The sequence below is a fragment of the Myxine glutinosa genome, chromosome 3 (genome assembly GCF_964187855.1).
Source record: "Myxine glutinosa chromosome 3, kmMyxGlut1.1, whole genome shotgun sequence".
NCBI lineage: Eukaryota > Metazoa > Chordata > Myxini > Myxiniformes > Myxinidae > Myxine > Myxine glutinosa.
In genome coordinates, this window is record NC_136263.1 from 133,784,339 (window position 1) to 133,798,192 (window position 13,854).

General features: G+C 43.5%; 1 protein-coding gene across 12 annotated transcripts in view; it reads right to left on the reverse strand.

Annotated features, from left to right (window-relative positions):
* LOC137423202 (acyl-CoA dehydrogenase family member 11) overlaps positions 1–13,854 on the reverse strand; it is a 78,658-nt gene that overhangs the window by 56,483 nt on the left and 8,321 nt on the right. For 4 of the 12 annotated variants that reach the window (XM_068110091.2, XM_078774574.1, XM_078774577.1 and 1 more), the window contains exons 2-5: positions 5,354–5,459; positions 2,580–2,773; positions 1,748–2,016; positions 298–397 (exon numbers count right to left, since the gene is read on the reverse strand). In XM_068110091.2, the coding sequence (XP_067966192.2) occupies positions 298–397; positions 1,748–2,016; positions 2,580–2,765 (555 nt within the window). In that variant the 5' untranslated portion in view covers positions 2,766–2,773; positions 5,354–5,459. Of the gene's footprint in view, positions 1–297; positions 398–1,747; positions 2,017–2,579; positions 2,774–5,353; positions 5,460–12,076; positions 12,217–13,854 lie in introns of all 12 variants that reach the window. The other 8 variants (XM_068110090.2, XM_078774576.1, XM_068110094.2 and 5 more) reach the window with 3 other exon arrangements.

Genomic DNA, 13,854 nt, shown 5'->3' on the forward strand with positions numbered 1-13,854 from the left:
CTCCAAATCTCCCTCTATTTTGTCCCCCATCCATGCTGTTGGTGTATCCCACACACCTCCCTCTTTCTACTGTTCCTTTTGTTCTGTTACATGCTGATCCATTCTTTGTTCTAGCTCCTCCACAAGCCGGGGCATCAAAACAATACCATTCCGTCATGCCAACAAGTTATCTTAAATAATACCAATATGCTTGAACTTTAATGAACCATGGTGATGAATATACATTCCTGTTCCGTTGTAATCCATGACACCAAAGCTGGAAGAATGGCCTTTATCTATGAACTCAATTACACTCACTTTCAATACAGCAGCTGCTCCATCGCTCATGGCAATAGGACAAGTGAAAAGTTCAGAAGAAGGAGAGAACAGGTAGAGTTTGGCAGCTTGCTGCACCCGGCTGCTCTCGTGCACACATCATACGCAAAAACAACGCAATAGTCACACCGACTGATAGTGGGGCAACTTAGCATAACAATTGTGCATTTTGTGAGGAAAGCACCAAATTTGGCACACTAGTAGCCTATCCTATTATGAACAGATTTGGATATTGGGCTATCTCAAATTCAGCCCCTGATGGCTGTGGCAGCCATTTTCCAAAATGACACCTTCAGCTTTTTCCGACGAATTGCATCAATTGGCTTGGTCCTTTCCACCAGGCATTCTCTGGTGAAAGCCTGGAACTGCTCTTGGCCAATCTTCTTCACATTCCTGACAGTCTCACCTGCAGCAGGACCTGCAATTTCCTTTGTGTCAAGGACAACCAGATCCATGCTCTCTTCCTCAAAGGGGTTGCCAAGCTCTTCTATGACGGTGACAAGGGCGCGGACATCCTTGGCGAAAGAGGTCTGCACACTTGGTATCTGGTCGTGATGACATGTGTCCTCTCGCCTCCCCCAGTGTTGATGGCCATCTTGGAACTCTTCTATGGCCCTGGTAACTTCTGGCCCGGCAATCATCCAACGCCGCAGGGCACTTGGGTTGTCAGTGAGGCCAACTGCTCCACCATCTCCTTTGATGCAGGCGTTATTCTGCTCATGCACCTGGTCGATTGGGATCGAAGAGAATACCTTCTTCGTCTTCTGTACAGTGACGTTGCCAGCCCTGAATTCTCTGGCTACATCTGGGTGCTTCATTGGGAGTGCAACCATGTCCCTCAGGTGAACAGGGACCCACCTGGCATAGTGTGTGTGGTCTAAGGCATGGAACCATGGGACCAGTTCCGTCAGGGCATCAAGGTACATCGTGAATGAAGCCTGCCGCAGAGAACGCACGTGGACCAGTACCAACATCTCTAGTTCCAGCACAGTTGCCCAGTACTGAAAGTTGGGAATGTCTTCTCCTCTCTGGTGACACCAGTCTTCGAACTCAGGCAGGTCTTTGCATCATCAGCATATGTCATACAGTGGCGTTCATACGCACGGTGTTGCAGGATGTGTAGTGCCGCTGCAGTGATTTGATGAGCTCTTCTTGTGCGGGTGACGTGGGCAGCTCGCAGGAAGGAGTCGGCCGTCCCTGGCGTTGCAATCTCAGCTTGCAAATCTGCAAAATCTGCAAATCTTGCAAAAATCTAATCTCTGAATCTAAGATGGCCCAATATCCAGATCTTTTCATAATATGAAAGTCTACTAGTGTGCCAAATTTGGTGCTTTCCTCACAAAATGCACAATTGTTATGCTATATTTAGCTTAGCTGCCGGACTTTGACGGCTGAAGTGTCTGGACACACGATAACCCAAAACAATTCTCACCTCCAATCTCCATGCTTTCTCTCATAAGGGGCAGACACCAGGCCTTCTCTGGCAGACATTTTACGAAGCAAACTCCAACCAGGGGAGATGAGCAAGAAGTCTCGTCCTCCTCCCTCTGCATGATCAGTTCTCCTTCCTTTTGCTCCTCCAAATCCTCCATTTGTCAGCAACACGGGCCCCCAGGTCTCACAGGAACGACCCAGCCCATCAATTTGCTCTTTCACAAGGCGTGAGAAGCGAGATAGGTCAGCCGTGACATCTGTATGGGTCTGAATTAAATAATATTACATGAGTAAATTATTTTTCTTGGCCTCAGATATAATTTTTACCTTGAGCTACTTGAGAGATTTTCCCATAATCCTTTCCCATTTTTCCTTTTACCTTTCCCATAATCAGCTTTCAAAGTAGGAAAATGGGATGAGGAGAAGGATAAGTAAAGTGTGAAAAATAAAAATGGAGAAAAGGAAGAGAAGGGGTAAAACAGGGAGATAGGCAAAGTGTTGACAGAAGGGGCATGGTGGGAACATTTGGAATAACATGAGAGTCGGGAAGTGAAGTCGTAGAGTTAAAAACAAAACACACAAAGCAAGTGTGGGCTCATGGATGAGCAAAGAGACAGGACAAATGGCAACAGTGGTGCCACCGTTGGACAAAAAAGAAAGGCAATTTACAAATAAGTAAGAGGAGAGAGGGGAGGGAAGGAAACAGAAACCATAGTAAGAGGGTTGAAAAGTAAGATGGAGGTAGAAAATATAATGGATAAAGATGTGATGGGAGTGGTAGGGATTGTTGTTGTCGTTGGTGTTGAAGGCAACAACATTATTTCTCCTACTTGTTTTGGTAGATTCCTAATGAGATAGCCTTGAAGCAACGGGTCTGTGCTGTAAGGATCAGGAAGTTCAGGTTCATCTTGGTAGAATGATGAAGTGAAAGTAGAGGAATATGAAGTACAAGCATTTGGAATCCCCGCAACCCTTCTTAGGAGAAGGGGATGTAAATGAGAAATAGCTTTCAACATTGGAGAAGCTGTGAGAGAAATGGAAACTGGAATTAGGGATATGATGGTGAATACAATGTTATATCTATATGACTAGAGAGGTTCCAGGGAACCTGAACTCAACTGGTCTATATCAATATGGTTAGAATATGCATAATAGAACCACAAACTATATAATTTATATGCGCTAAAAATATGACAAAAATTGATTTTTCAATATGGCCGCCCTGCCGCGCCGCCCATTTTTGGGCGTTCGACGCCCAAATGCAATCCCAAACTAGTTTATGTCTTAAAGATGCTGCATAACAAGTTTCATCAAATTTAATCAATATTTGTGACTTTTAGAGCGTAGACATCCAATTGTTTACAGACAACAGACAGACAGACAGACAGACAGACGACGGACACTGGCTGCGACAAAAACTCAGCTGGACATAGTCCAGTTGAGTTAAAAACATAGACCGAGCAACACCAAGCACCCCTGCTAGTAGTGTATATAACATTATAGTCTCATTATTATGACCAAATACATTTTGTTGACAAACATTATACCTTCTCCCCCATCATTTCACTCCCTACTGCAAAATAGATGCACTCCATCCCCCCCCCCCAACTCCCTCGATGATAAGAATTGCTTGTACCTGAATATAAGGCCACTTGCAGGTCCTATGAACACTTAAAAGAGCAGGGCCGCCAGGAAAATCGGACCTTACCAAGTAGCATGACAGGCATGAGGTTACTGTGGTCCATAAATAGTAATATGATCAACAATACGGCCCTGAGTTTATGTATGAGAGAAACGCACAATAGTTTTGGTTTTAGCACTCATCTTGGAGCAATTGTATTTAACAAGTTTACGCCAGATTAAACCTGCACAAAGTTTACTCATGGGTTATAATTTAGTGCCAGCATTCAGATACAATAATTCCACTTGGTAAAACTGACTGCCTATATGGTTCGACACACACAGGGAACGTATGGACTTCCTGAGTAAGTCAGCTAGAACCTCATGGGTCTATATTTAGAGTACCCTGACACCGATATCCTAACACTGGTAGCAAGAGTGTAATTTCCAGCTTAGTCCAAGGGAGAGAACAACTTCTGGTCGTTTTAGGTTTAATGGATCAGATACAGCAATTGGATTCCAGCATAAATGAGGAGGAGTGAGAGGAACTAATCTGAATGGTCAATATAGAGGAGATTGGAAAACTATGTCAAGGAGGAAGGAAAAAGAGAGGGGGAGGTAGCAGCCAGTGCGGTCAAAACGGGATAACAACTACTGCTGGACGACATATGTCTGCAAGTGCTGCTGTAGCTTCACATGGTGGAGATGCAGAAATGGATGAAGAAGAAAGAACAGATGTTCAATGCACTGAAATGAATGAAACTAGAATGGCACTCTGCGACATCGCGACGTCAACCGATATGTCTCCACCAACATTATTGGATCATTATACATAGGTGTACCAAGATTGATTTAAATCCCTTCAGTTGTTCTCACGTATCATGGTTTCACCTGACATGGACCTCTGACCTTTGACCTTTGATGCTGAAATCTAATCAGTTCATCTTTTCATCATCATATGTACTTGTACCAAGTTTGGTCAAACCCCATCACTGGTTCACAAGTTAGACCGGTAACAGAATCTTTACCTAATGTGACCTCTGACCTTTGACCTCATCACCCCATAATATAATCCGTTTATCTCCACATCATTATACATAATTGTACGAAGTTTGACTGAGTTCCCTTCAGCAGTTAAGTTATCATGGTAACAAAAACCTATTGCAAACTCTGACCTTTAACCTTTGACCTTTGACCTCTTCACCCCGAAATCTAATCAGTTCATCTTTGCATCATAATACATACTTGTACCAAACTTTGGTTAAAATACCATTACTGGTTCACAAGTTATCATGGTAACATGATGTTTACCTAACAAGACATTTGACCTTTGACCTCATAGTCCCAAATTCAAATCCGTTCATCTTTACTCTATTATATATTCTTGCATCATGTTTGACTTGGATCCCTTCAGCTGTTCTCAAGTTATCACTGCAACACAAACCTATCATGGACGAACGAATGGACAGATGGACAGCCAGACGGATAAACTGAAAACATAATGCCTCGGGTGACTTCGTCGGCAGAGGCATGAAAAGGGATGCTCAGTGTCAAAATAGAATAATATATAAGAAGTAATAAAGAAATGGATAATAAATAAAGAAATTGATGTCTGGGGCTGAAAGGAATCAAAATAGATGATACACAGTGCCATCAAAAAGTATTCACCCCCCTTGACTTTTTCGCATTTTGTTGTGTAACAGCCTGAATTAAAAAATTTAGATTTTTTGTTTGTCACTGATCTATACATATTAGGCCATAATGTCAAATTGGATTTTTTTTTCGAAATTTCGACAAAACAATTAAAAATGAAGAGCTAAGATGTCTAGAGTAAATAAGTATTCAACCAATTTGCTATGACACTCCAAACTGAACTCAGGTGCATCCAATTCCCTTTGGTCATCATCGAGATGTCCCTGCAACCTGCTTGGAATCCACCTGTGAGCAATTTAATTGATTGGACATGATTTAGAAAGAAACACACCTTTCTACATGAGGTCCCACAGTTGACAGTGCTTATCAGAGCAGAAACTCCACCGAGAAGTCCAAGGAACTGTCCGTAGAACTCCAAAATTGAATTGCGAGGAGGCCTAGATCGGGGGAAGGGTATAAAACAATGTCTAAACTCTAGAGTGTCGAAAGTTCCCAATAGCACTGTGGGCTACATCTTACTATAATTCACCAAATGTCCGTCCATCTGTCTGTCCGTCCGTTCGAAGGTACCGCAAAAACTGCTGAACCGATCGCAACGATATTTTGGGTGGGTAATCCTGGGATCTCCAGGAGTAAAATAGGATATTTAGTTTTTCCAATTTCAGCTTTGGTCTCCAGCATTCTCAGGTTTGGACTCCCGCATAACATTCGCGTTTGCATAACGTTCATTGTGACGATGTTTTCATTGTAACGATGTTGTTTTGCCGGGTGCCGCACAAACGGCTGCACCGATCGGACTCGGTGACCTCGGACAAAGACCTTTTATAAGGACACGGGTTGAATCCCTGCTTGAGAGAATTCCAACCCCCTCCCCGCCATAACGGCCGTCTCTCCAACTCACATTCCCAAGAGATATGCGGAAAGGACGACCCAAAACCAATATAAACATCATTAAACATCATTCGTATATAAACATCATTAAAAGTAAATAATGACCTCGGCCAAAGTTCAAACGACGTTTAATCGCTACATGAGAGAATTCCACATAGCTATTTGGGCGGTGAATACGCTAACAGATCGCTGTCTCCATCGATCTTGCCAAGGCCGTAACACCTATCGGCTCAAAATCCTTTTAACTGGTGATTTGGTAGTTTTTACAATGAAGGAAACACGTATCAGGAGTACATACGACATAGCGATTGTGAATGTGACAGCTCTGAGGCACCTTTCGCTTCGCATTGCAGTGACGGTGAGCACCAATATGGCGGCTGTAAGATTAAAATCTGGCTTCAAGCCCCCTCACCACCCAAAGCCTTCAACCAGACATATTAACACGCTCCTCCCCCTTCATTCCCGTTCTTCAAAGCAAAGTGGTAAAAATTGTTGTATCACCATTATATTTGACGAGCAACGGTAGCCGCCCTAATGGCGGGGCTTCAATTTGGATGCGCGATGTATATAAACATCCATTAAATATCACCTGGTGATAATAACCTGGTGTTGGCTTAGCGGTTACGGTGTCGGCTTGGGATCCTAGGATCCTGGGTTCGAATCCCGGTCGATCACTGAATTAACGCCAGGGGGGTTGACTCAGCCTGTCATCCTTCCGAGGTCGGCAACTTGAGTACCAGCTTGCTGGGATGAATGATCACGGTGTGTACCCCGATTTAGAATAGGTACACCATATCCCTGCGCATCATAAGAGCGTGACCAAGGGTTGGCGCCAGGAAGGGCATCCGGCCATAAAAACATTGCCTCAAACAGGGAACCATGATTGTCATGGGGCCCGCAAGGCTAACCCCCGCTCTAGCGGGGAAAATGGCCTTAAAACGATAATTCATTCATATTTCATTCATTAAATATCACACGCAAATCATCAAAATCTAAACAGTATTTTTAGAATTTCAATAAAAAAACACATCACTGTTCATATCGGTAAATATTATTCCATCGTGTTTCAAATCGTGATATCAACTGTACGCGTTTCTTTAGGAAAAAAAAATGGAATGATTTTGTACCTCTTCTTCAGCTTAGAACTTCAGGACAGACAACATTGCTGATAAAAGTTCCTTTTGATGAACAAGGACGTGACACAGGACGTCTGGTAAACAAGGACGTGACACAGCTGCACACCAGTCTCGGAGGCAGTCCGAAGAATACAGATCTGGTGAACAAGGACATGACACAGCTGCACACCAGTCTCGGAGGCAGTCCGAAGAATACAGATCTGGTGAACAAGGACGTGACACAGCTGCACACCAGTCTCGGAGGCAGTCCGGGGAATACAGATCTGGTGAACAAGGACGTGACACAGCTGCACACCAGTCTCGGTGTGTCTTGGAGGCACACCAACAACTTCACCAAAATCTTCTGTTTTACCTTTTCATTTGGGCCTCCCAATTGAAGCCCCGCCCATAGGGCGGGTACCGTTGCTAGTCATTAGGAAACGTAAAGAATATGGAACTACCCAGACTTTTTCTAGAGCTGGCCGTCCGACAAAACTGAGTAAGTGGGCAAGAAGGACCATGGTCAGGGAAGTGCACAATAACCCAATGACCACTCTGACAGAACTACAGGGTTCATTGGCTGAGATGGGAAAACCTGCCGGAAGGACAACAGTCTCTGCAGCACTTCACATGTCTAGGCTTTACGGAAGAATGGCCAGACAGAAACCATTCCTTCGAAAAAAAGCCCGGAGCTTGCAAAAAGGCACGTGAAAGATTCAGAGCATGGAGGAAAATATTCTGTGGACTGCTAAAGACAAGAAATGATCTCTTTGGCCTAAATGCAAAGAGCTATGTCTGATGGAAACCAAACATAGCTCATCCCCATCTGACACCATCCCTACTGTGAAGTATGGGAGTGGCAGCATCATGCTATAGGGATGCTTTTCAGCGGCAGTGATGAGGAAACTTAAAAGGATAGAGGGAACAATGAATGGAGCAGGCAAATCCTTGAGGATAACCTGCTCTAGAGTGAAAAAGACCTTAGACTGCAGTGAAGATTTACGTTCCAACATGACAATGACCCCAAGCATACAGCCAGAGCCCAGACTTTAATCCCATTGAGAATCTGTGGAAAGACTTGAGGATTGCTGTTCACCGATGCTCCCCATCCAACTTGACAGAGCCTGAGCAAATCTGCAAGGAAGAATGGGAGAAAATCCCCAAATCCAGATGTGCAAAGCTGATACAGACATACTCAAGAAGACTCAAAGCTGTAATCCCTGACAAAGGTGCTTATACGAAGTATTGATTCAGGGGGCTGAATACTTACGTAAATTAGATATTTCTGTATTTCATTTTCAATATCCGCTATGGTGAACGACACTCTAAAAACATGTGTTCACTTTGTCATTATGGAGTATTTTGTGTAGATTGGTAACAAAAAAAATCTCAATTTAATCCATTTTAAATTCAGGCTGAAACAACAAAATGTGAAAGTCAAGGCCAATGGTGGGTAGTGCCAGCTTTGCATTAGCTGCAAGTGCCATGCAGAGTTGTGGTGTTAAATGTTGCAAGAACAACTCAAGAAGGAGCGACTGGTCAAAGGTGGTGGGACGGTCACCGAGAATCTGCTGCATATGATGCAATAGTTGTGCGAGTCTTCAATCTCCTAAATCCCCGGCTGCAAGAAGTCGTTGAAAGTGGCGGAGCTCATATGGAATTGTACGCTTTATGAGCCTGATCTTCAAACTCCGTGTATGGGCCGTTTGTTGGAGGTTGTTGTAAAATATCTCTCACCTCCATCACATACTCTGGTGACAAGGAACCAACAAAGTTCTTGAACCACTTCAATTCAGTAATGTTCCGGGTGTCGAGTTTGGCCTCCACTTGTGTAAATCACAGCTGCGGACGTAACGAAACTACTGTCATTGATGAGGCTGGTTGAGCGTTCCGAAAGGGCACAGCAGGCTATTCATTTCTTGCAACTCCTTGTCCGTCCATTTGGATCACGTCAGTCACCAATTTAGCATTACATGGAAAAGACGTCCGAGACGAAGTGAAGACTTCATTTGACCGCAATGGTAAAAACTTACAAAACACCTTGCTGGGAAACCCCATACCAGAAAATCCTAAGCTAAATAGTATTGACATATTACAAAACCAAAGGCAAAATGATGCCGCTACAGATCTCATTTAATCATAAAAAGCATTTTGGCTTTTGTTTGTAAATGAAGGCTTGATGCATTAATAACTAGAATGGCACTCAGTAGAGAGCATACCTCCGCCTTGTTGGTCATATCACTCAATGGTGAAGAATCACTTAAAAGATTCTACTGGCTGGTTCCGGATCCAGATCTTCACCAAAATCTAATCATTTCGTCCTTGTCGCATACCCAACTTCTCAGCCAAATTTCGTCCGAATCCGTCCACAACTTTCGAGATATTTTGTTCACAAACAGACAGACAGGGGTGAGAACATAACCTCCATCCACCTTTGGTGACAGAGGTAACGAGAAGGGCACTCGGTAGAGCGCATACCCCCGCCAGGCTGAACAGTTTATGTTTTGTATCCTACCGATAGGCCGGATCTGGATTCAGACCTGAAACAAAATATAATCGGCTTGTTCTTGTCACCTCCCCAACTCATCCACCAAGTCTTGTCCAAATCAGTCAATAACTTTTGAAATACCATACCATATATCATTTTTGGCTCGATCTCTCAATGGTGAAGAATCACTTTAAAAATAAAAAACCATAGTATGCAGACCTGGATCCGGATCTTCACCAAAATCTAATCATTTCGTCCCTTGTCACATATTGTTCCCAACCTGTTCAACAAGTTTTTTCCGAATCCATCCACAACATATTGTGATATCATGCACATAAACAAACAACCAGAGACAGACAAACAGACAGACAGGGGTGAAAACCCTGCGAATGCACCGATTTGAACCACACCATACAGCCCATCTGCGCATGCACGGCTTTGATACACATGCAGAGTGCCATCCCGTACACGAAGATTGGTCCAGGGGTGTAGTCATTTGCGCATGCGCGGTTTTTTCAGCATTCAAATGCTTCGGCAATCGCCTGTTAGACCACTTGCGCATGCGCAGTGTTGACACCATCGACGCATTGGAATGTTTGACGGAACGGCGAGGCGATCTCGAGAACGAAATGGCAGTCTATAATATTCTTGAAGAACTTAATGATTTTCAGAATAAATACATTATAAAATAACTTATTACACTTGTGTTCATTATTTACAAAAAGGCCGACCTGTCCCATTGGCTGTCTTTAATTTTTCTCTGGACGGCGCCATGGCAGATGAGGAGGACCGCAAGGCATGAGGACACAAAAAACAACACCTTTATATGTGCAATCCATGCTTTAAAAAAAAACAAAAAAAAAACACATCACCGCATCAATTCTGGAACTTTGGTCTGACCAGAGACCAGCAATATATTTTTTTCGGCCTAAAAAAACAACAACAACAAAAAAAAAAAAACAACAACAACAAAAAACGCTCAATAGTGCCCAAGCCTTTTTTAATTAATGACAGTTATATACAAGTACACATTCACATAAATAAATACAAAACAATCACCAGACATTTGAACACAAATAAATCAAACTATTCCGGAAGTGTACAAAATTGGTAGTAAGGCTTCTTTTTCTTCCTGCTAGGCATCACACTTAACTCAGAAACGTCATGAACCAGCATAGATTCAACGAAAAGGTGATGAACCTCCTTACACTCACCCCACTCCCTTCCTCACTCCTTCCTCTCCTGCCTCCTCCCTCCTCGCCTCCTCCCCCTCACCCAGGTACTCCTGCTAGTAATTCATATATTTTTGTTACTTTATGGATTTATAGATATTAGTTGATCCTATAATGACTTCTTTTTTTCTTTTCTTTTTACACTATTACTGTGAGCTAAACACGGTTGCCGTCATTTTGATTTATGCGGTTGTTGCTGTTCTAATTTGGGATGTTATATTTAGACAGGGCGGTGTGTGTGTGTGTGTGTGTGTGTGTGTGTGTGTGTGTGTGTGTGTGTGTGTGTGTGTGTGTTCCATCCACAATGAGCTTATTCAAACTCATTGTTGAAGATAGCTGCTGGGTTATTAGTCTAGTGGGTAGAAGGGGGGTCTGTGCACCCCCCTGAAATCAACTTCTAATCAATGTCTCTATATCAGAAAAAATGCGTAAAAAACGATTAGCTATGTTAAAAAAATTCAAAAAGTGTCCCACGTATCATTTTTATGCAAGTTTATGCAAATTAGTCACCATTACAGAAAAATACAATTTTCACTATATCTCAACCAATACTGCAGATAACTGCACAAATAAGATATCTAGACCCATTTTGAGTGTCGAAGATCATGATTAAACAATTCTTGAAGTGACCAGATGTTTCCATGACATCATAATATGCAAATTAGGGCCGCAATTAGTGAAAAATTAATTTTTTGGCATATCTTGGCCAATATTCCAAATAGTGCACAAATAAATTCCATAAACCAATGTTTTGAGGGTCACAGAACTTGAAAAAAGAACAAAACAGATCAAAACAAACAAACAAGCAAAAAATACTGTTAGGTATTTCATAAAATTTTGATAGGATTAGGTTGCATAAGTTGCATCAGATGACTTAGGCTGAGCTTAGGGTCCTATTTAATAGGTAGGTCAGCGATTCACGATTTGGGGGTGATTTTTAGAAACTTATTTGGCCGAGTAAATTTAGGCCTATACATCTGTACTTGATACTTATAAGTACCTTTTCTTTTAAATTCCAGGTAAGCAATGATGAAAGACATGCACACTGTATTGTCACCATGCCCAAAAGAAAACGTGAGCAAAAAGATTCTGCAGTCTCCGAGCACTCTCTGCCTACATGCATCCTTCATGTGCCATCCATATCTGATCATGGTAGTTTTATACCCCTCAGTAAAGTTAAAGGAACTGCAACTGAAAAATTACAGCAGCTTCATAAGATCTGGGACCGACGTCTCCGCCAATCACATGAGTCTCCATATCGCATGCAATCAGTGTGCGATCAGATACCTGCAACCTTTCCTGATCATCTGGAAAGTGTTGGGTCTCACCGTCGGTGTTATCAGCGCTTTACTGCTAACATCAATCTGCTGGGAGATGATACACAACCAGAAGCATCAACTTCGCAGGGGAATCACTCCCCTCGTAGATTGTCTTCCGGTGGACCCATCTTCCCACCAGAGTGCATTTTCTGTAACAAAGTAGAGATTAAAGGTGGAAACCGCAAAACTGAGCGACCTGAAGTCTTCTCATCTTGGAGAACAAATAAAATGCATGGGAGCAAATTGAATCACGGGCCGAGAAAATGGGTCTGGTTCAACCTCATGGACGAGTGAAAGGCAAAGATCTCTTTGCTGTTGAGGCCAAACATCATCCATCATGCTTAAGATCTTTCCGCACAGGATTTGCTAACTACGAGCGCAGGGTTCATAAAGCCGAAGAAGCAAATAGTACCGAGCATGCTCGCATGTCAGCCGCCTACCAGAAGGCATTCGTCGCAGTACTGGAGCACATTCGAACTCATGTCGTCCAAAACAATGAGATCTTACAGTTATCTTCGTTGCGCTTGCTCTTTGTCGAAGAATTGAAAAGGAATAATAATAATAATAATTCATTTATTTTGTATAGCGCTTTTCATGAAGCCCAAAGGCGCTTTGACAGAGTGCAAAACACAATGCATAACAAAACATGAAAACAACAATTGCAAAAAGACAAGAATCAATAGGGAAATATTTAAAGCAAAAGGAGGGAGAAGGAGAAGTGATAGTCAGGGGTTAAATGCTGTGGGTTGAATGTTGAATGCAGTGCTGAACAGGTGGGTCTTGAGTGATGTTTTGAATGTGGTGAGTGAGGAGGAGTCTCTGATGGTGTGAGCTAGTGAGTTCCAGAGGGTGGGAGCAGCGATGGAGAAGGCCCTGTCCCCCCAGGATCTGAATTTGGTCCGAATGGGGGGGGTCAGGAGGTTGGTACCAGCAGAGCGGAGGTTGCGGGTGGGAGTGTGTCTGGAGAGGAGGTCAGCCAGGTAGGATGGGGCCAGGTTATGGAGGGCTTTGTAGGTCAAGAGGAGGATTTTGTACTGGATTCTCTGGGAGATGGGGAGCCAGTGAAGCTTGTAAAGGACGGGGGTGATGTGGTCACGGGTCCGGGAATGGGTGAGTAGACGGGCAGCGGAGTTCTGAATATATTGGAGTTTATTGGTGATTGTTGAGGGTGAACCATAGAGGAGGCTATTGCAGTAGTCCAGACGGGAGGTGATGAAGGCGTGGATGAGGGTTTCTGCAGCCGTGGAGGAGAGGGATGAGCGGAGACGGGCGATGTTTTTCAGGTGAAAGAAGGCTGTCTTTGTGATCTGTTTAGTGTATTTGTCGAAGGAGAGGGTTTGGTCAAAGATGACGCCAAAATTCCGGATGAGAGGGGAGGTGGATACTGGGATACCGTCGATGTTGAGGGAAAAATTATGGGTGGATTTTGTGAGCGTTTTTGGGCCAATGATGATTATTTCAGATTTATCACAGTTAAGTTTGAGGAAGTTGATTTGAAGCCAGGATTTTATTTCAGAGATGCAGTTTGTCAGGATAGAGTGGGTGTCGGTGGAGACGGACTTGGTGGAGATGAAAAGCTGGATGTCATCGGCGAAGCAGTGGAATTGGAGACCATGACGGCGGATTAAGTGACCGAGGGGGGACAGGTAAAGGATGAAGAGGAGGGGGGGGGCAAGAACTGAACCTTGGGTGACACCTTGGGGGAGGGGAGCAGTGGGGGATTTGCAGTTATTGATGGAGATGGCCTGGCGTCTGTCAGAGAGGTATGATTTAATCCAAGAGAGGGC